This window comes from Panthera onca, chromosome X (assembly GCF_046562875.1).
Source record: "Panthera onca isolate mPanOnc1 chromosome X, mPanOnc1 haplotype 2, whole genome shotgun sequence".
NCBI classification, from domain to species: Eukaryota; Metazoa; Chordata; class Mammalia; order Carnivora; family Felidae; genus Panthera; species Panthera onca.
The window spans coordinates 1,544,744-1,567,213 of NC_138357.1; the positions used below are offsets into that span (position 1 = coordinate 1,544,744).

Consider the following 22,470-nt stretch of genomic DNA (forward strand, 5'->3'; position numbering starts at 1 on the left):
AGGTCTTTCTATTCCTAGAAATATTTGTGAGCTTTGTTCCGCGGTGCCGTTACTTACCTGGAGCAGTTGGACCCTCTTGAGTCTTCAAAGACTTGCCCTATGGGACCAGAACAGCTCGGGGCAGGCGTCATTTTCCACTCCCACACTTCCCCAGTTGTGAAGTTTGCCCTCCTAGCCGGTGGGGACAGCTGTTGGTCGTTGTCCCACTTGAATGCCCAACAAAGTTACTTTCGTTCTGTCAGATGGTGCTCAGCGGGCCTCCAGTGGTCTCCCCACGCGCTTGCGCTGATCAGCCGTGCGCTGCTCCCTCCCGCAGGGTCCTCGCCCAGGCTCCCCCCCCCTGCTCCCTGGGGCCCTCTGCCCCACCAGTTCCGGTGAGCCCAGGCTCCCCGCCCCCTGCTCCTTGGGGCCCTCTGCCCCACCAGTTCGGGTGAGCCTCAGCACGAAACTCCCAATGCGGTCAGCCAGGACAATCGCAAGGCCTATCTCTGACTTCTCATCTCCCAGAGATCGCCGTTCTTCATCGCCTGATACCTGGTTTCCTTACAGCTTGGGTCTCCTCTATTCTGTCTGGTTTGGGGGGCTCTTTCAAGTAAGTGGCAGTGTAAATCGGTCCCTGCCACTCCACACGCACGAAGAGTCTATGACTGCTGGACGTGGGGCGTGCTGTTGCGTGCTGCAGGGGAGACACGCCGTCACGGGGACAGTGGTGGTGGTTGTGATGATGACACTCTCACCTGACAGCAGACAGCAGCTGTAGTGGCTACAGCAAGGGTCTCTTTCTCTTCCTTCCTTTTGAAAAATCATTTTGAAGAGCTTTCTTCTTGATGGTTGAGGATCTGGCTGTTTTATACCACTCTCCATTCTGCTAGCCTCTTCGTTCTCCCAAAATGGTTCTTGGGGAACCATTCACTTGGGGTTTCTTTACCTCCTAGGTTAAAAATTGCCTTGTTTAGGGGCACCTGAGTGTCTCAGTCTGTTAAGCGTCTTTGACTCAGGTCATGATCTCATGGCTAAAGACCCGGGTCGGGCTCTGTGCTGACAGCTCAGAGCCTGGAGCCCGCTTCGGATTCTGTGTCTCCCTCTCTCTCTGCCCCTCCCCACTCGCACCTGTGCTCTCTCTCTCCCTCAAAAATAAACATTAAAAAAATTATTTTAATTGCCTTCAGTCTTTCATTGCCTTTCCGTAATCTCACAATGGTAATTTTTTAAAACCGTCTTCCTCGGCCTCCCCTCTCCCTCCCTGCCTGCTTCCTCCAGGCCACGTGCCTGCACAGCTGTCAGCCCGGCACCTCCCTTGGTCTGGGCTTCAATCCTTACCCTGGATCAAGCAGCTTTCTCTTGAGTGTTTACCTTGCCTTTTTGTTTACTTGTTTGTGTTTGAAGTGAGGTCTAAGTTCCATCCTCTCAGCCTTCCCCTCTGTGAGTGTACAGGCCTAGGAGTTTGGGCAAATGCATAGTTTTGGAACCACCACCACAGTCGCAGTGCCTGCTGCGCTGGGAAGGGGACCAGGGCAGGCAGGACAGAAGTGGGGAGACTGGCACGCAGGCGAGAGACCCCCAGGCTGCGGCCAGTGGAGGTGGGGAGAAGGGAACGGGTTCCGATTGGATCTTGACGGGAGAGCCACCGGGGTTTGCTGACACGGATCGGACGTGGCCCTGGACCTCCTCAGATGCGCGGGACCCCTGCAACGGGTCACCCTTCCTCCCATAAAGGGAGCCCAGCTCCTCCAGAGTCCAACAGCCTCCCCACCTGCTTCCCTGCTCGCCGACCGCCCACCTGCCACACACGGCCACCGTTTTCCCGACGTTTAATTCAGAAACAAGGTTCCAGGAACAACGACAAAGAAGCTCATGCCAAAACAGAGGGGACAGCTGGGTTTCCGGGACCACGCGCCGGGGCCAGATTCCTCGGCGGGGGAAGAGGGAACAGAGGGGTAAGGCACTGCCGCCTCGGCCACTCGGGGCGGGCGCAGGACAGGGCAGCGGGGGTGAGGGGTCCGGGCCGAGCGGGCGCCACGCCGAGGAAGCTGGGCGCTCGGGCCTGGAGAAGGAGACTTCCAGAGCCCCCAGGCCCACGTGGGGCCCTGGCACGAACCCGCTCATAGCTCCCCAGGTGCTGGGGACAGGGCGCCCGAGAAAGGTACGGTCCGACCCCCGAGAAGTCCGGAGGGGATGCCGGGACCCAGCCGCGGGGAGACCCCTGGGCGCAGCCACGGTCTGGGGCGGCTTCGCCGCATCACCCTGGGCACCCCCCGCCTTGCCATCAAGTGCTGCTGGTGTCGGGGGCCCCTGCTCGGACCCGGCGGGGCCGGCCACGGCCAGGGGCAGGTGCCAGAGGCGAGGCCGAGGCTGACCGTGCCACCAAGGAGCCAGGACGACCCAAGGACAGAAGGGGCGTGAGGTTGTCCATATCCCAGAGAAGGGGCACGTGGTGACAGACGGACGCGGTGAGGTGCAGATAAATTAAATAAATAGGTGGTTGGGGGTATAAACAGGAAGAGGGGGCAGGGGCTGGCACGACCCGGGGGCACGAGGGTAGGAGGGCGGGGATATTGCTGCTGCCAGGGTCAGGACCCTTGGTCCTGTCACCACCGCCCCCACGCAGGGCCCAAAGAAAGGCACTAATGAAGGGGGCCCGGGTGTGCGCAGGGCACGAGAGACCGGTGACCACCCCATCCCCGCCCCCGTGCCACCCGATCCAGGGCTCGGCCCCGAGATCACCTCAGGCCTGGGACGCCCCCTCCTCACCGGTTCCGCCACCCTTAGCTGTTGCCGGACACGAGGCTGATGATCTGGTCCAGTTTTTGCCGCAACTTATGCTTCCGACAGGAGGCGTCTCGGTCCAGAGCGGTGAGGACCTGGGGGAGGAGGGCCCCCCCGGAGCCGGGCTGGCGAGGAGGGGCCGCTCCCTCCCTTGCCAAGCCGTCCTCCCCTGCCTGAGCTCTTCTGTCCCTCCTGCGTCCACGCACCCCGCTCTCTGCGGGTCCCCGGCACGTGGGAAGGGCTGCAGCCCCCCACCTCTGCACACGCTGCGACTTGGCCACCCCGAAGCCACCGCCTTCTCTGCTCGGCGGCCACAGTGCGGCCCTTCCCGGGAGTGGGCTGGACCCGCTGTCTCCAAACGCCCCGTCCCCTCCTGGCCCACACCCCACACCCCATCTCCCCATCCCCTCCTGAACCCCAACTCCGCACCTGATCTCCCCGTCCCCTACTGACCCAGAATCTGCACCCAATCTTCACTTCCCCTCTTGACCCCCACCCTGCACCCCATCTCCCCATCCCCTCTTGAACCCCAACCTCACACCTGATCTCCCCATCCCCTCCTGACCCAGAATCTGCACCCAATCTTCACTTCCCCTCCTGACCCGCACCCCCACCCAACCTCCCCACCCCTCCTGACCCCCACCCCACACCCAATCTCCCCATCCCCTCCTGGTCTCCCCGTCTTCTCCTGACACCTACCTCCATCCTGCACCTGACTTCCTTGTCCCCTCTTGACCCCCATCTCAACCCGCACCCAACTTCCCCGTCCCCTCCTGACCCGCATCCAACCCTGTCTTTGCCGGTATCCAGGATCTCCTTGCCAAATGCGGCAACCTTCTAGGGCTTCATCGCCCTTGACTATCAGTAGCACCCCAGGAAGCCAATCATACCCTTCTCCCTCCTGACCACCCCCTTCCTGCCCCAGGTAGGTGTGTGTGTGTGTGTGTGTGTGTGTGTGTGTGTGTGTCCTGTTCCAGGAGGCCACCCTGCAGTCTTGGGGTCCCTCCCTCCGCTCCTCAGTCTCTGCTGCTGGCTCCCTGTCTTCTCTGCCACCTCTGAGTGTCCCAGGACCCCAGGACTCAGTGCGTGGGCCACTTGTACCCCTACACTGGCTCTCGGCTGCCCTTGGTGAGTTCATCCAGGCTCAGAGCTTTCTGGGCCATGTCCTGGCTGACGGGTTCTTACTTCCAGCAATAATACAATCTCAGATCCACACCTCTATGTTCCCTGTCTACTGAAGTGTGGGGTCACCAATCCCATGGGCCGGATAAGGTGCTGGCCCTGCCTACCTTCTGGCCCCACCCTAGCCCCTCAGCCCACCCCTTCCCTGGACCTTTACTTTTGCCCGAGCAGAATTTTGTTCTCTGGCCAGTGGCTTCTCTCCTAGCCCCCTCAAATCCCAGCATCTCTGGAAAGCATCACCTGTGCTAGCCTGGGGGCTGAATAGGGGAGGCGCTGCGAGCGATCTAAGAGATGGGCTCCGTGCCCCCTATGTCCCCTCCACCACCCTCTAGTGCCCTTCACCCTCACGGGGCCCCCCCGTGTTTGCCACTGACCGCACCATCAGGGCCTAACGACCGGGGGCCCGCGAGACTGGCACGCACCTCCTGGCGGTACTTGGTGACATAGAAATAGAGTTCACTGAGCGCGCTTAAGATGTTGAAGTCACTGGCATGCAGACGGGACTGCTCCACCAGGTAGGCGTCCATGTCCTGGTCGCTGATGGATGCCATCTTTGCAATGTCCCGGTAGTACCTGTTGGGACCCTGAGTAGGTCACAAAGGCAGGTGCCACCAAAGCCCCTGCCCTGGCAGTCAGGCCAGTCTCTGGGGACTTTTTCCCCAAGCTGACCCGGCATGGGGCTGCCAGGCCTTGCTTCCCCTCCCAGCCCACCTCTCCACCCAGCTCTTGTAGTTGGGGATGTCCTTGGCGTAGAGCAGCTTGTTGGACGGCGAGTCCTTGCCCAGGCGATGTTCAGACGTGGAGCAGGAGTCCATGAAAGTCTGGGCCACCACTGACAGGCAGGCGTCCGTGATGCTGTTCTTGTGGATGTCGAACACGAACTGGGGGTTCTTGATCACGTTTACCCAGAAGCGCAGAGGCAGGCTGGACAGAGGGACAGGCACCTGAAGCCCATCCCGTCAGTGCTCCCTTCTACGCTTCCTGCCTGGCCTGTGCACAGCTTGCCCACAAGCAGCAAGTGTGACATATTTAGAGTTGGTGGCCTTTTCTTTAAGTTTCTGCCAGACTTCAAGCAGTTAGAAATGAGAGCAAACAGCCTTCCGTCCTCGCTGCATCTCGCCCCCCGCCACGGCCACCACATGGGCCTGGCCGTCAGCACCTCTGCTCTGTGCCGGCCCCACTCCCGGCCTCCCACATGGCCCAGCGGGGCCCGTATCCGGAATCAACCGAACTCCCCTTCTGTGCTTGAGGGGCGACTGAGGCAGGCCCTCTCCTGCCTGGATGGCCACTCCAGCCCCCGTCAGTCACCCACCCCCCTGGTCTCTGAGTGCCGGCACAGCCACAGGTGTCCTCCCTTCCTCTGTCCGCCCATCCCCAGGGGGGCCAGCAGTGGCCCAGCCCAAGGCAGTACCAGTTGCTCTTCCAGGTATGGCGCACGTCAGGGTCGCTGATCTGGCGCCGGTCGGCCTGTTCATCCAGGAAATCGAACATGTACTTGATGGCCAGGGGCAGGGCTGAACCTCGGTGAGCCGTGCTGAACACGGTCTCGAAGAGGTCATCCACAAACTTCTGCAGCGTGCCCTGCAGGGGTCAGCAAGAGCACAGGTCAGGTTGGGATGGCCCCACAGCAGAACAGGGGGACAGAGGGGCAAGGAGCTTCCCTGCAGGGACAGTGCCCCAGACGGGCCCCGCCCCAGCCTCAGGCCTTGAGCAAGGCGCACCAGATTTGAAGAACCCCGCGGCCTACCCCCAGGGCAGGCCGGACCAACCGCAGGGCCAAGGCTGGGCTAGAAGATGTCTGGGCTGAGGCCGGGGTGGCTCAGGGCAGGCCCACACCTTGGTGGCCAGGAGTCGAGTCAGGTAGATCTCTGAGACCATCTTGCTGCCGCGGTCCCCCTCGCGGTGGTCAGCATGGTCGTGGTTCTTCACCAGGTGCCACAGCTTGGTGCCAGTCTCCTGGTCAGGCGTGATCATGGGTGCCCGAGAACGGAGGCTGTCGGGGCTGCTGGCTGTGCGCAGCAAGCTCTCTGGGGCAGGGGACAGGCATGCCCTTTAGGCCAGTGGGGCCATGCCAGTCATCACCACGGCTCTTGCCCCCCTCTGTTCCAGGAGCCCAGCAGGCTAAGGGGGCTGCCTACTCTTACCGGCCCACCCCACCTCCAGGCTCTATGAAAGTGGACGTCTCCCAAGGGCAAGGCCCAGGGCGACCACCAGATGCATGGTGGCCACTCAGAGAGGGGGCTCCCCAGGATGGCTGACACAGCCTCAGAGGGCACAAGGCCAATCAAGGCCATCACCCTGGAGGCACCTACCGTAGCGGCTGAGCGAGCGGGTGAAGGTAAAGGAGCTGGCCATGTTATAGGCACACACTTGTTTGGGCACCAGTGCCACCAAGGAGCCATCTGTCACCTGGAAACCACAGAGACAGAGGGGGGCAGCACAGGAGGCTGGGGAGCCAACGGGCCTGAGCCACCACCCACCCAGACCCTGCAGTGTGCACGTCGGAGGTACCCGAGGCTCCCCGAGGAGGGACTGTGTCCTCGGGGCAGGGCCATGGCCCCCGGGTGGCTCCCAGAACCCTCACCTGATAGTGGGCCAATGAGTTGACCCTCTTCCAGTCACACTCAATCTTCGTGGTGACGTCTTCATCCTGGAGGATGATTCGGGCCATACGGCCCTGGCGCCATTCTGTAGGCCACAGACAGCCCTTGAGGTCCTGCCCAGAGTACCCCGGGCCCCGGGGCCCACCTCCCTCAGCGGACAGAGCCCAAGCAGGGAGCGGGAATGGCAGTCAATGTAATGTGGCCACAGGGTGGGGGCCGGGAAGAAGGGGCAAGGTCACCTAGGTCCATGTCTTCGGCTTTGGGGCGCTGCGAGTACGGGACGCCCTTGTACACAGCATCCAGCAGCTTATCTTTGGCTTGGGTGACACTGTCGCAGTTCAGAACCTTCACTGGGACCTGAGTGCTGCCCTCGCTCTCCGGGAACACGCAGTGCAGGGTCTGCAGGTGAGGGGAACCACAGGCTGGACCCCGGACGAGGTGTGCCGTCATACCTGAGGCCCTGCCCACCCGACCGCCAACCCACCAGCGTCTTGTAGTCGATCTGCTGCCGGATGAGCTTGTCTTCGCTCAGGGAGTAGCGGGCCTCGCCCGTGATGGCATCGATGGGGCCCTTCTCCATCTGCTGCTTGATGGCGCAGTAGAGCAGAAACAGCGGCTCCCCAGCACACTCCTGCAGCCAGGGGCGGGCACACGTACGCTGCCCGCCCGCCCGCCAGCCGCTTCCCCGGGTCGCCCCGCCCACCCGCCCACCTGCCCAGCACACCTTCAGAAACTTGTGCAGCAGGAACGTGAACCAGTTGGTAAGCATCTTCTCAGCCACCGACTCGGTCCTAGGGCAAAAGGGGCGCTGGGCCAGACTGGAGAGGGGGCCCACCCACCTTGCTCCCCAGGCAGGAGCGGGCCTGGTGGGAGTGGGGCCGGCAGGAGGTGGGGCCGGGGCCCTGCAGCACCTACCTGCGCAGAAGCAGCTTGGGGTGGTTCTTGCTCTCCAGGTTCTTCTCTATGAGGTCCGCCAGCAGCTGCTTGAGCAGCCCCGTGGCGTAATCGAGGCGGCTGTGCAGGACCACCATGGTGAGCGAGGCCACGGTACCACGGTCGCGCATGGAAAAGCTGCTCTGGGCCTCCAGCGTGTGGATGAAGGTGAGCACGAAGGCGCGGCTGTGCAGCAGCTGTCCAAAGAGGCGCAGGGCCTTCTCGACGTTGGGGGGGGTCTGGGAGGGACAGGGTGTCTCAGAGAGTGGGGGAGGCGTGGCAGGGGATGAGGGCCAGGCAGGCGAGCTGGGGACTCACATCCAGCTCCTTGAGCACCGGATGGGCCTCAATGCCCGGGAAGAGCACGCGAACGGCATAGGTCCGGTAGTCCAGGAAAGGGATCTGCACCCCGTCCATGTGGTTGGTCAGCTCATTGATATCCGTCTGCAGCTCAGCAAAGGCTGGGGAGGGCGGGGAGGAAGAATGAGCGCAGCGGGAGGGGAGAGGCTCCCAGCCCACCCGCCCTGCACCACACCACCGTCCCAGGCACCTTCCTTGCATTCCAGAGCCACGCGGGACTCCAAGTTGTCCATCTGTAGCTGAAGCCGCTTGAGCGTGCGGTCTGCATCCTGAGTCTTGCGCTTATAGGCGACCAGCACAGCGGTGATGGCCAGCAGCAAGAGCCCGCCGCCCACCGCCAGGCCCACCATGGCCGGCAGAGTCAGCGCCCGCTCGGCCGTGATGTGCAGGGTGCCCAGCCAGAACTCCAGGCCACCTACCAGTACCTGCAGGGACAACCCCACTGTGAGCTGACCCCCACGCCCACCCGGTGGCCTCCCCCACCTCCCACGCACCATGACAGGCTGCCGGCCCGTCTGGCTAGGTGAGTCGCACAGGAGCTGCGTGTCGGAGACAGTGAGCGCACACGGCTGGCCCCCGATCAGCACCGTGTAGTTGAGGCGGGAGCTGCCAGCTGCTGCGGGGATCAGATTCTTGCCCTGTGGGTGGAGGGCGCGGTCAGCCAGGGCTCCCCACCTCCCGACCTCTCCTCGTCCACTGTGCCCCACTCGCACCTTCAACACTACGTGGGAGCCAGGCTTGACATCCAGGACACCGGAGGGCCCCAGTGGCTCGAAGCTGGGATCAGGGTAGTAGGTGAAGGAGGACCGGTTGAGGGAGCGGGCTGTCTGCACATGATCCAGCAGGAAGCCAAACTCATCAGGGTGTTCACCCTGGGCCTGTGGCTGGGGCCGTCCCAGGAAGATGCCGGGGGCCTTACACAGCATGGCGGTATCGTTGATCACCTGGCATGTCTGCAGGGACAAGGGAGGGCAGCCCGGCACATGAAGCCACAGGTGGCAGGGTTAGGGGCAGGGCGAGGACCGCTGGCACTCACGTTGGTGGTCTCGATGCCTCGGTACTTGGCCCGGACCCGGGGCTCCTGGACGGTCAGTAGGTGGGTCCCACTCACAGTGATGGCAGTGCTTCCACTGGGGGCAGTGGGGGAGGGGCCTCAGGCTCCCTCCGCCACTGCTCCCAGCCTGGCCTCCAGAGAGTTATCACGGCTGCCATGGAGCCCGTGGCCTCCCCCACCCCAGGCCACTGGGTGAATGCCAGGTGCCATGTTGTTGGGAGGACCCTGCCCCCCTCTGCCAATGAGGGCTCAGGCTTGGAGGACGCGTAACTTGATGCCCTGGGCCCCAGTCACCAAGCGAGGCCCCGGGACAGGAGCTCAGGGACACAGTCCCCGACCCACACTCCTCCTCAGGTCTTACTTGATGATGCTCCAGGTGGGCTCAAGGCGAGTGACCGTAGGGTCCTGGGTGTAGGTGTAGAAGACGCCGGGACTAGAAATGTTGGCACGGTCGATGGCCAGAGTGATGGGGGCCTGGCTGGGGCCCAGGGTGGACACGGGCGAGATACACACGATTGTCTCGGCGTCTCTCCTGTTGGTAAGTGGGGCGCTGAGAGCAGGTAGCCCGGGGCCATGACTCACCCTGCCCTTGTGGCCCCCTACCCAGTGCCCAGGCCAGAGCTGACGGGGCCCCGCCCACCTCACGAACTGGCACTCGCCATCTCTCACAGTCACTGTGACCCTGCTGCCGGCATCCAGAGAGCTCCCGGAGATGGTGAGCCGTGTGCCCCCGGAAGCTGGGCCCCGACCGGGACTTATGCGGTCAAACGCTGGCGTCTGTGGGAGAAGCGGCCCTGAGGAGAGGGAGGAGGTGGCCCGGTGCAGGTGGGGGGGGGGAGGGGCCTCAGGTGGGAGGGGAGGGGGAAGGACGGGCAGCCCACACACCACGAAACTGTAGAGCTGTTCGGACTGTGTGCGGAAGTCAGCGGAACAGTCGCCCACACAGAGCTCCGCGGGCCCCGGCGGTGGGCTGGGCACCAGCGACTCCCCCATCTCACACACGATCCTACGGGTGAGAGAAGGTCAGGGCTGGGGGCAGACAGCCCAGGGCTCGGGCGCCCGCACGGCCGCACTCACCTCTCGGCGCTGATGTACTCGGAGGGGATAGGGTTGCAGCGCACACCTGCGACCCGCAGGCCCACGTCCCGGTAGCTGAGGCCCAGGTTCTCACCCACGATGGTGACCCGAGTGCCTCCCTCCTTGGGCCCCATGAGCGGGTGGATCTGCAGAGCAGGACGATAGGCGAGGGTGAGCCCAGACTCGTGGGTACCTGGCAGACGGAAGGAGACCGGGGAGGCTGACCTGGGCGATGCGAGGGTGGCTGCAGCGGGCACCCTTCTGGCTCGGGTGCATCCAGTTGGTCTTGGGGGCCGGGCAGTGGGCCCGCAGCTGGCACCTGTGCTCCGAGACGCACCAGCCGCAGTTGAAGCGAGGGTCAGCCTTGAGGCAGAGGCCGCAGCTGGGCCGCCGTGCCCAGCACTTGTACAAGAGAGCTGCGGGCAGAGGGCACCGCTGGGGGCGGCCGCGGGGCGCCAGGGGCACCGAGGACCCCGATGCGGGGTCCCCCTGCCGCACCTGGCCCCAGTTCGCGCCCACCGTGCCCCAGGCCCTTCAGCCCCATGCTGCCCCGCACCTCGGAAGGTGGCAGGCTTGTCGATGGCAAAATCGCCATCCCAGACCACGGAGAAGTCCAGCTCGGTGTCACCGTACTCGTCGCCTTCGTAGGAGTACTGGGAGAGAGGGACCCGCGTCACCCCAGAGCAGAGGTGCTCAGAAGGTCCCCCGCCAGAGGCACGTCAGGCTCTCCGAGCAGCGAGCTGGGCGCAGACCCGCACGGCCAGCACGCCCCGCGGGAGGGGGCCTCACCGACGCGTTCTGGCACTGCACGCTGCTGCTGTTGAAGCGCACGGCCGGCACCCGTTGCTGCCGCCCCTGCACCCGGACCACGCACTCGTAGTTCTTCTGGCCCGACTGCGGCTGCGGCAGGTTCTTGGCCCGCAGGGTAAGGGGCTGCATGACACCGACTGGGATCAAGAGGTCCCCGCCGGGCAGGATCTCAGGGCAACCCTGCGGGGAGACCACCCGTCAGCCACACACCCACCGCTGCCATCTGGGCCCAGCTGGGCTGGCCCCAAACTGAAGAGGCTCCGGGATAGCAATGAGAACAAAGGCAGAAAAGCCAGAGGCCAGCCCACGTGGAGCCCAGCCCCCTCGCGCACGGCACCCGCCTCACCTCAGGGCTGTGGACCCTGCCCTCCTGGAAGGAGCACTCTTGGGGGTGGCTGGTGCACACGTGGCGGTACTTACACCAGTGGCAGGGGTATGGGCTGCCGACGCAGGACATGCACCTGCGGGGAGAGGCTTCGCGAATAACGCAGAAGACCAGGCCGCGCTCTCACCACTCGCCCACGGGGCACACGGGAAGCCCCAGGGAGGAGGGGCCGGGGCCCACCTGAGGCCCACACAACACAGCAGGGGACGGAGGGGTGTGGGGACAGAGGTCAGAGATGCCAGTACTCACGACCGGAGTACGCTGCAGTTGTAGAAGACGAAGTCGACCCCGGCGAACTTCACGCCAGTCTCCTTGGACAGCAGCTGCAGCCGCACAGTGTGCGTGGCCCCTGTGGCGAGCCCAGGGGTGGCCGTGAGCGGGCCCGGGACGCAGAGTGTCCCCATCCCGGAAAGCCCCAGCCTACTGACCGTGCCCCCTGGTGAGAGCCCGCAGCTCCCGGAGGGAGGGCGACGGGCACTGCAGCTCCCCGGAGGGCAGCAGGACGGCTTGACTCTCCGCCACCTCCTCAAAGGTACAGCTCACGCCGACGCTGAGGTCCGGCACGTTGCGCATGGCCACGGTCAGCTGGGGAAGGCGGAGGAGTCAGAGCGGGAGGCGTCCCCCCCCCCCCCCGCCACCGACACACACACACACGCGGGCCCACGCACCCCCACCCATCACAGCACTTACCTGCACCCCGGGTGACGTCACTGAAACGTTGTTGGGCCGGACCCGCACCTGGACACACTTGCTCAGCTCCTCGGCGAAGCCATGGGGGGCGGAAGCACCCGGACAGGCTCCTTCACGGCAGCATCTGCGTGGGGTTAGGCCAGAGCCCGTTATACAGCTGTCCCGAGGGCCCCGGCCGGGCGGCGGGAGGGTACACATACGTCCGCAGGGAAGAGGGGATGGCCAGCCCAGCCCACAGTGCCAGGCAACAGCATGCTTTGGCCTCGTCCCCTGGGCCCTGAGGGCTGTCACTCGGGATGGGGGCTCCGCTCATTAGCTGAAGTAGGAGGGGACGGAGGCAGAAGCCACAAGGGTATGACTGGGAGAAATGGGTACGTGGGCAAGGGCACGCCCTGCCCACCCCAATCAGCGGGCATTGCCGGCTCCTCCCAGGAGCAGGACCCCTGCAGACCCTTCCTCCCCACCCGGCCCTGTGGCCCTCACCTGTGCTGCAACACACACCAACCGCAGTGCGGGTCCCCCGAGCCGAGGCAGGCCGCGCAGCTCACGTACTGCTCGCACGTCTCCACCGGGAGCTGGCTCACCTGGGGACGGCGGCGTCAGTACCCGCCCTGCCCCCACCCCGCCACCCGCTGCCGCCTGCCACGAGCCTACCTGCTTCTCACTCAGGAGGTAGATGTGCCGGTGGTCAGGGCTGAAGAGCAGGTCTCGAAGGATGGGGCTGCCATCCACCACGGGCACCGTCTCGTACAGGTGGGCATACTGGGAGCCGTCAACCCGGACCTGGGCCGCGAGACACGCTGGCCTGATGCCACAGGGTGCCACACACACCCAGAACATCCACTTGTCAAGCCAGGGACTCTCCAGGTCGTGGCCAAGCTGAAGCCAGGGCCTGGTGGGGCTCAGCTCTCAACCTGCCCACTCCCGAGATGGCCATAGGCAGGGGGAGAGCTTTCTGGGGGACGACAGACACCATTCCGGAATGAGCTCATGCTGACAGTTACACCCTCTGCAAACTTACTAAAACCACGGACTGTACGCTTTAAGTGGGAGAAGTGTATGCTTTGCGGGAGATGCCTCCGTGAAGTGATTAGAGATACAAACAAGGGCGCAGGAGGGGGAGCAGACCAGGCCCCCCAGAAGTCACTGGCTCCCTTCACAAACCCTCCCCAGCCAACCGCAGAACTCCTGGGGACGACTCCGTATTTGCCGGGTGAGCTGGACGAGCTCGTGGCGGCTCTCCTGACCGCTGTCCCTTCGGAGCGAGCACACTGGCGCTCCCAGAGTGCGTCTCCCCCTTTCATGCTACCCCGTCTCGGAACGGAAACAGCCCTGGTGCCCATGAGGGGACAAGAGGGCAAAAGGGGTTACATTCACATTTTTCTCCTTCGTTCAACTGAGGACCCAGCATGATGGCTCAGCCAGGGCCCCTGCACTCCCAGCAGAGAGGCCTCGAGACCTATCTGGTCCGTGTCACGGGAAGCCAGCAACTGAGGCCACAGTGGGCACTGGTGTTGGAGAGGGCGGGTGGCTGAGGAGCCGCCTGTGGAGCGTGGCCAGGTTCCTGGGGCCCAGCCCGGGAAGTCCCCCCTCCCCCGGCCCTCGCCCTACCTTCTTTAGACTGCCGGTACGAGTGCCAATGAAGACCACAGAGTGCCGGCGGTAGGTGTAGGCGGCCACACTGGCCATACCGTCGCTGCTGTCAGCCAGCAGGGGCAGCCCCTCGATCACGTGTAGGCCACCCAGTGGCTGGTTCAACACCAGCCCACAGAAGTTTCCGTTTATCTGCATGGGCTGGTGAAACAGGATGGGTGCGGTGAGAATCCGAGCTTCGGGGCGCCAGCTGGACAGAGGGCAGAGACCCCATATTCCGGACGGGAACTGGATCTGGAACCGGCTCCCCCCACCAGCCAAGACCAGCGGCTTGCCCTAGGAGCCCACAGGAAGCCAGCGGCTCAGGAGGAGGAGGAGGAGGAGCGGGGGAGGGGGGGTGAGGCTGAGGCAGCGGGTGGCCCCCCGGACACACCACACACCTCCGAGGCCTGCGGGACGGACGGCACAGGGCCGCCCAGGAGCAGGAGCGCGGAGCACCCGGAAGCCGGCAGCTCGTGAACAGAGAGCACCCGTCAACAGTGAGAAGGCGGCCGGGGAAGAAAGGGGAGCCGCAGAGGGCGGGGGCAACGAGGGCGGGAACCCCTGACAGGAAGACACGGCGTTCCAGGGTAGGGTGCGGGCACTGAGGCCGGGGCCCTGCGGCGCAGGCGCGGGCGCGAGCTCACAGTGTTGATGCAGGGCAGCTCCTTGTTCAGCAGCCAGGGCAGGGCCAGCGTGCCCTCCCCCCGGTAGCAGGACTGGATGCGGCGCCGGATGTGGGCGTTGATGTTGCTGAGGGTGAAGAGGCAGAGGACGGTCTGCCGCGGCGGGCTGGCCCGGTTCTTCTGGCCCTGAGAGAAGACCGTGAAGAGGACGTCCTCGTCGGGCGGCACGCCCAGGGCCTGGGCCAGCAGCAGGCCGGGCTTGGCCAGGTGGGCGCTCTGCACCAGGCGGTACTCCACGCCTCGCCAGGAGCAGCCGATGGGGAACTCCACGTACGAGTAGAACTCCGAGTCCCCAGCGCACATGCGCACGATCTTGGACGTGAAGAATTTCTCGCCCGCCGTGTCGAGCAGTGTCTGCTGGGTGTCCAGCTGCAGCGTCAGGAAGTACACGAAGGAGGCGCTCACAAAGCCGTAGATGTAGTAGATGTCAAAGGCGGGGTACAGGGACAGCGTGTCTGAGGGGATCTTGATCTGCGAGGAGACGAATTCGTCCTGGTACACCTGTGGAGGGGGTTCAGGAGAGAGCATGGGACGAGGCCCGTGTCCTTTGCCAACCTCCCAGACCCTGGCCTCTCGGCCCCCACAACCCCACTCCCGGCCCTGCTCCCAGGACACGATCGCCCCTGGGGCCTCCCTCATGATCCCACTCTGCCTGCAGAGTCATAGGAGCGCAGCTCGGAAAGGCCGCCGAGGGCGGGCTGAGCAGCACCCTCCTGGGCCCCAGCCCGGCCTCCCGGCCTCAGCGGCTGGCCTCCTCCTGGATCAGGGCTCTTCTGGTGGCAGAGCCAGGACAGGGTGCAGGAAGGAGGGAGACGAGAGGGGTAAGAAGAGGCAGCAGGGGAGGAGGGCCCGGCAGCCCGTCTGACAAGGTGAACAGGCGAGCGGGCTCACCCACCAGACTGAACATGTCTGCCCCGTCCTCGTCGCTGATGAGCTTGCGCGAGCTGAGGGTGGGGAAGTACTCAGACTTGCCGTCCACGGCCGTGCCCACGAACAGCTTGCTGGGCCCCCGAGCCTGCTCCACAATGACGCCGGCCATGGAGTCAGGCTCCTGGGCTCCCGACAGGTAGTGCTCCTTGCGGTGGTGCGGCTCACCCAGCTTGAAGAGGTCGTCCAGGCGCAAGAACTGGCAGATGCCTTGCCAGATGCTGCCACAGGCCACCAGGCGGCGGGCCGCATAGTCTATGAGCAGCAGCTTGTTCACGTTGTCGACAGGTGCTAGGCGGTGGGCACACACTCGCATGCTGGGAGGTGGGTAGCAGCGAGCATTGTCCTCAACAGGCCCCGTGACGTGCGCCCGGAGCTCAGTCAGATTGGGGGCCAGCTTGAAGACGCGGTTCACCGCACCCACGAACACCTCCCCGGTCACCCGGTGCACAGCCAGGTGGGTGAGCGTCGTGTCTGTCACCGAGAAGGAAGGGAAGGGCCTGCCGCTGCCCAGGGCCCCCCCCACGGCAAGGAGGACCAGCAGGAGGAGGCAGACAGCAGGCATGGCCGGCAGCTGTGCCCAAGGACAGGCCTGGGGAGAAGAAGCAAGCGCAAATCAGAGGCCCAGGCCCAAGCTGCCTGCCTTCCTTCTGCCCCACTGGCCTAGGGCCTCCAGCGGACCGAGCACCATGCCACAGAGGGTGGAGGCCACTCCTCCACCAGCGGACCACAGAGTCCCAGATGGTGCCCGTGGCTGGGAGACAAGGAGGGCCTCCACCAGGGCGCATGAGTGAGCAGCGAGCACAGGCAGGCTTGAGGGCCATCAATCATCCCCCACCCCCGCTGGAAAGGAGCCAGGAGGCCTCCCCACAACCGGGCCACACCCAAGGGGGCAGCAGAGCCAGATGCTGAAAAAGGAAGGGTGGGAGGCCCTCCCAGAATGAGACCCCAAACACCAGATCCTGGAGCTTAGGGTGGCCAGCCACACGCAAGAGCCACTACAGGCAAGTCCCAGGCCACAGAGACGCCCCACGCCCAAGTTGGGGGAAGGGGAAAGGCGGAGAGTGAACAATCCTAAGTGTGCGTGTGTGTGGGGGGGGACACCACTCCAGAGTGGCATTGCCACCAGGAGACCCAGGTCAGAGGTCTGAGGCATCCAGATCTGAGACTGGACCCGGTGCCATCACACCCGGAGTCCTGGCCCCAGCTGCCTCCTCGCCCCAAGGGCCTCCCCTAGCTGGCTGTCCAGGAGCCTGCTGTCTGGCCTACCCACCGCAACACAAAGCCGAGTTGTGCCTGCCCCCACAGCCACGCGCCAAGACAGACATAAGTCAGGCTGTGCTCAGGCACAGCCAGACAGATGGCCCAGGGAGCCCTGTGCAGCTCTCCCTCCAAATCCAGAGGTTAGCTGGGGAACAGGAGGTGTCGGGTGGGGGGGGGGGGGGTGCAAGGAGCCCTATGGAAAGGAAGCAATGTCCCTAAATCCAGCGAGGCCCTGGGGAGATGGGGTGGGGGCCAAGTGCCCAGCTTGGCTAGGTCTTCACCCCCAGGCCACACCCAGCTTTCTGGCCAGCTCTAGGCAGCAAAGACAGCAGAGCAGTGTCATGGCACCCAGTGGAGCAGGGCTCAGAGCTACCCTCTCTGTGCCCAAGCCCCAAGGGAAACACAAGGTACCCAGCTCGGGGGGCGGGGGTACAGGGGACCAAACTAAGAATGCATAGGAGATAGAAAAGAAAAAATGCATTTGATAGAACAAGGAACAGGCCCTTCTTGAAACTGAAGAGTTTCAGCTCAGACTGATCATCTCTCTGGGGCTCTTTTGTCAGGTCTGCATCCTGGACCCCTAATGCAACAGCCAGAGAAGAAAGGGAGGCGGAAGAGATGGGGGTGCCATATCCCACCCTCACCTCCTCCACAACCGGCAGGAATACAGGCCTAGGAATGGAGATGGGGGCAGGGGAGAGGTCAGGAGGGAGACCTGGAGAGGCAGGATGTGCCACCCAAGCCCCCACCCCAACCTCCACCTGTAAGTGGGAGCCTCAGGCATCACAGGCACACCCAGCTGTCTGCCCGAGGAGAGAGACAGCCCTACACAGAGATATGGCTCCAGGGTCCCACTCCCCGATGCCCCCCACCGTGCTGCTGGCCTGGCTCGCCCAGCCCCCACAGGGGGCACTCCTCAACGGACCCACGAGGACCCCGGTGGATGCAGGCGCCTCAGCAATCCTTGGACGGGCCGCTCCTCAGCCACAAAGGGTCCACATAGGGCAGGGGAGCTGGGCTCAGGCTGGCCGTCTTTGCAGGCGCTGGGCACGAAGGACCACTCAGGCCGGCGTCCAAGATGCAAGAGCAGAGGTAGGGCCCGACCCCCTCGAGGCCGAACCCAACCTCCGAGCTGCCCAAATCCCGGGCCACCGAGCAGTCCGTCCCCTCACGGGCGGCGGGGTATGGAGGCCACCTACCTACCTGTCCCTCCGCTGCCGCTGGCTCCGGGTGGCCGCCTGCCAGCCACGTGGACGCGCCCCCGAGCCCCACACCGACCCCACTCGCGCGTCCCCGCCGCCGCGCCCCGCGCGCGCCCCCGCCGCCGCCCACACACTGGGCAGGCCCGCGGCCGCCGGGGCCTTTTAAACCCGGACCGTACCACCGCGCCGGGCAGGGGCGCCCAGGGAGGGCCGGGCGGCCGGGCGCGCGGGCGAGGGCCTCTCCTACCCCGGGGCCGGGGGGAGCCCAGCGCGCAGCCGGGGACCCCAGGAACCGCCTGGGTGTCCGCCCAGCGAGCCGACCCCCCCTCGCACAATGGCCGCGTCCGCGGCGCGTGCCTCTCCCTCTACTCCCCGCCCGCCGCCTGGGGCAACCCTGGGACCGGCGCGCGCCCGCGCCACACCCCCTCGGGCCCGGCGCGCCGCTGCGCCGGCGCGCACAGACCCCGCCCCGCCCAGGCGCTCCGAGGCGCGCCCCTGGCCACCTGCTGCCGGTGCGCCGGTGGCCGTGTGTCGACCTGCCAGGCGCGCACCAGCCGACGTCCGCGCGGTCCTTGCTCGGGACACCCTCCGCCTCAGGATCCATAACCCGGAGGGCCCACAGCTAATACCGTGCAAGTGCCCAGCACGAGGACGGGAGGCTGTCAGCCATCTACACCCGGCCCCTTACCCAGCCCGCCACCGCCACCGCGGCCCGGAATCTGGAGGTTTCATTCCCTTGCTTTCTTTTTCCTTTTCTTTGTAAACAGCTTTATTAAGATAGAATGCGCCTATCACGTAAATCACCCATTTAAGGTGTAACACTCGGTGAGTTGTAGTATATTCACAAACTTGTGCAACCACCCCGTCAAATTATAGGACATTTCATCACCCCCAAAGGAAACCCCCATACTCATAAATAGTCCCCCCACCCAGTCCCCCCCTTCCCCAGCGGGCAACCACTGATCTACTTTCTGACTATGGATTTGCCTGTTCCGGACATTTCATATGAACGGACTCATACAATATGCATGCGTCTTTCAGGTCTGGGTTCTCTCACTTTACCGTAACGTTTTCAAGGTTCATCCATGTTGTAGCATGGATCAGGACTTCGTCTCCTTTTAGGGCTAAACAATATTCCATTACATGGATATATCACATTTCTCCATTCATCAATTGATGAGCATCTGGGCTTTTTCTATCTTTTGGCTGTTGTGAATAATGCTGTTAAGAACATTCGTGTACAAGTTTTTTGTATGAACACATTTTCCTTTCCCCTCCACCTAGGAGTGGGATTTCTGGGTCACATGATAACTATTTTTAACATTTTGAGAAAAATGGCCAAAGAGCTTTCCAAAGTAGCTGCACCATTTTACATTCCCATCAGCAGTGTATGAGGGTTCCAATTTCTCCACATTCTGACAAACCCTTATTATCTGATTGTTTGTTTCTAGCCATCCCAGTGGGTGTGAAATGGTATCTTGTTTTGATTTGCATTTCCCTGATGACGAATGATGTTGAGCATCTTTTCATGAGTTCCTTGGTCATTTGCATGTCTTCTGTGATATACAAAGCAATCTGAAACATCTATTCAAGCTCTGCCCATTTTTTAAATGTTTTGTTTATTCTTGAGAGAGAGACAGAGCATGAGCAGGAGAGGAGCAGAGCAAGAGAGGGACACAGAATCTAAAGCAGGCTGGGCTCTGAGCTGTCTGCACAGAGCCTGATGTGGGGCTCGAACTCACAGGCCATGAGACCATGACCTGAGCCAAAGTCGGACGCTCAACCGACTGAGCCACCCAGGCGCCCCTAAGCTCTGCCCATTTTTAATTGAGTTTTTGCTTTGTTGTTGTCAAGTTGTAGGAGTTCTTTATATATTCTGGATATTAATCCCTTATATATGATTTGCAAATATTTTCTTTCATTCTGTGGTTTCTCTTTTCACTTTCTTGATAGAGTCCTCAGATGCACAAAAGTTTTAGATTTTGATGACAACTAATTTATCCTTCCTTTGCTGCTTGTCTTTTGTTGTTCTAAGGAACTATTCCTTAATCCAAGGTCACAAAAACTTACCCCTATGCTTTGTTCTAAGAGTTTTATAGTTTTTGCTCTTAAGTTTAGGTCTCTGATCCATTTTGGGTTTAGTTTTTGTATGTGATGTGAGGTTGTGGTCCCATTTCATTTTCTTCCATGTGACTGCTATTCATTTGTTGAAGAGGCTGTTCTTTCCCCCATTGAATGGTCTTGGCACCCTCATCAAAAATCAGTTGACAATAGATATATGGGTTTATTCCTGGACTCTTTCATTTCTATTCCACTGATCTATATGTCTATCTTTATACCAATATCACAGTGTTGATCACTGTAGTTTTGTAGTAAGTTTTGAAACTGGGAATTGTGAGTCCTCTGAATTTGTTCTTTTCCAAGAGTGTTTTGCCTGATACTCAATGTCCCTTGCATTTCCTTATGATTTTAGGGTAAGCTTGTCAGTTTCTGCAAAAAAAAAAAAAAAAAAAAAAAAAAAGCCAATGGGAGTTCGTAGAGATGAAATTGACTCTGTCGGTAAACTTAGGGGGTGTTGCCATCTTAATAAGATTAAGTCTTTCCATCCATGAACATGGGATGTTGATCGATTTTATGTTTTTTAATTTCCGTTGGCTAGGCTATGGTCCCCAGTTATTTAATCAAACACTCATCTAGGTGTTGCTGTGGAGGTATTTTGTATATGTGGTCAATGTCTACAATTAGTCAACCTTAAGTACAGATGGCCCTCCATGATTTGTGTGGGTCTGGTCCACTCAATTGAAAGCCTTAAAAGCAAAAATTAAGGTTTCCTGGAGAAGTAGAAATCCTGCCTCAAGATTGTAACATAGAAATCCTGCCTGAGTCTCCAGCCTGCCAAATTGCCAGCCCCCACAATTGCATGAGCTAATTCCTCAAAATAAATCCTCTGTGTGTGTGTCCTGTTATGTTTCTCTGGAGAACTCTGACTGAACAGATGTTTTTCTGTTTATTTAGGTCCTTTTTAATATCTTTTGACGATATTTTGTAGCTTTCAGTGTACAAGCCTTGTACTTCTTTTGTTAAATTTATTCCTAAGTGTTTTATTCTTTCTGATCCTATTTGTAAATGGAATTCTTTTCTTAGTTTCAGTTTGGATTGTTTATTGCTAGGGTATATAGAAATACAATTGGTTTTCGTAATGACCTTTTGTCCTGAAACCTTGCTGACCTCGTTTATTACCTCTAATATGTTTTTAGGGGATCTCTTAGGCTTTTGCATATACAAGATTACGTCATCTGAAAATATAGTTTGACTTCTTCCCTTCTAACCTGGATGTCTTTTATTTTATTTTGTTGCCTAATTGCCATGGCTAAACCTTCCTGTCAAATGTTGGCTAGAAGTGGTTGATTTCCTTCTAACTTTATAATTTGCAATTGTTTTGGACTTACAGAAAAATTGTAAGAACAGCACAGAGAGCCCTCATGTGCCCTTAACCCAGACTCACCCATAGTTCATATTTTGCCCCATTTGCTTTCTCACTCACCCTCTCCGTCACCCCCACCTCTCTGATGTATGCACGTGTGTGTATATGTGTATACATATATATATATATATATATATATATATATAGTGTAAAACATTTATTTTATGTAAAAAATTGATATTTTTCTGAACTATTCAATGTCATGTGCATACACCTTGCCCCTTTACCGCTAAATGTTTCAGCCTGCGCTCCATAACCACAGTATAGTTACGATAGAATTATTTTAGCGACTTACATAACCACAGTACAACATGTCAACATCAGAAATGTTCACGTTGTTTTTTCTGATGCAGGGTCCAGCCTAGGACTGCACACTGCATTTGGTTGTCACTTCTCTTCAGTCCCCTTTCATTTGGAACATTCCTGTGCTTGCCTTGGCGTTTCATGACATGGACACTTTTGAGGAATGCAGGCCAGGTATTTGGTAGAATGTCCTTCAGTTTGGGCTTGTCTGATGTTTTCTCATGGTGAGATCCAGGCTGTGTCGTGTTGGGAAGACACCCACGCTCTCTCCCTGTGAGGCTAGGCCGTCTCTCTGTGTGTCTTTGCCTTGTCCCTTCCCTGTGACGTTCACTGTGAGCACTTTGTGAGTTCGAGCCCCGCGTCGGGCTCTGTGCTGACAGCTTGGAGCCTGGGGCCGGCTTTGGATCCTGCGTCTCCTTCTCTCTCTGTTGCTCCCCCGCTTTCTCTCTCTCAAAAATCAATAAAGATTAAAAAAAAAAAAACTAGTTTGTAGCTGAGCCCCTCGCTGGCTCAGTCAGTGGAGCGTGTGACTCTTGGTCTTGGGGTTCTGCGTTTGTGCCCCACGTTGGGTGTAGAGTGTACTTAACAAAAAAGTACTTTGTAGGAAGATACTTTAAAACTAGGTAAATATTCCGTTCCTCATCAAAACGTCACCCAATCATTGATAATCCTTGCCTGCATCATTGATTATTCTGACAGCTGAGAGAGGGGTTTTCTTCCTCAGTGACCCCTACTACATTTATTTGATGGCCTTCTGCCATCAGGAAGAGCTCCTCTGTTTATCTGTGTATTCATCATCAGTATGGGCTTGTGGACCGTCATTTTATTCAGTGGACTATAACCCATTATTGTTCATTATTCATGTTGATGCTCAAATTGTGTCAGATTTGGCCCCTTCAAGCTGACGACTCTGCCCTTCTGACATGTCCCCATCATTGTTAAAAAATTTTTTTAATGTTTATTTTTGAGAGAGAGAGAGAGACAGAGTGTGAGCGGGGGAGGGGCAGAGAGAGAGGGAGACACAGAATCCGAAGCAGGCTCCAGGCTCTGAGCTGTCAGCGCAGAGCCCGACGTGAGGCCCGAGCCCAAGAGCAGTGAGATCATGATCTGAGC

The 22,470-nt window shown here is 60.4% G+C and overlaps 1 protein-coding gene across 4 annotated transcripts; it reads right to left on the reverse strand.

The window, feature by feature from the left end:
- Positions 1-1,794: 1,794 nt before the first annotated feature.
- On the reverse strand, positions 1,795-17,943 carry PLXNA3 (plexin A3). Of its 4 annotated transcripts, none has more exons than XM_081793729.1 (34): positions 17,568-17,943; positions 15,074-15,697; positions 14,140-14,679; positions 13,472-13,654; positions 12,515-12,643; positions 12,344-12,444; positions 11,861-11,984; positions 11,599-11,755; positions 11,420-11,519; positions 11,132-11,246; positions 10,765-10,965; positions 10,532-10,628; positions 10,201-10,391; positions 9,976-10,121; positions 9,784-9,904; positions 9,539-9,675; positions 9,260-9,430; positions 8,881-8,974; positions 8,558-8,797; positions 8,339-8,482; positions 8,035-8,269; positions 7,803-7,945; positions 7,467-7,723; positions 7,276-7,342; positions 7,036-7,182; positions 6,791-6,950; positions 6,533-6,636; positions 6,261-6,357; positions 5,785-5,975; positions 5,360-5,529; positions 4,660-4,872; positions 4,371-4,521; positions 2,752-2,861; positions 1,795-1,910 (listed from the first exon to the last, which is right to left on the reverse strand). In XM_081793729.1, exons 2-33 carry the CDS (start codon positions 15,668-15,670, stop codon positions 2,766-2,768), a joined length of 5,619 nt encoding a protein of 1,872 aa, XP_081649855.1. In that variant the 5' UTR covers positions 15,671-15,697; positions 17,568-17,943; the 3' UTR covers positions 1,795-1,910; positions 2,752-2,765. The 4 variants fall into 4 exon arrangements, with proteins under 4 accessions (XP_081649855.1, XP_081649854.1, XP_081649853.1 ...); XM_081793728.1 differs by having other exon boundaries at positions 1,795-2,352; XM_081793727.1 differs by having other exon boundaries at positions 1,795-2,861; positions 17,572-17,943.
- Positions 17,944-22,470: the final 4,527 nt, after the last annotated feature.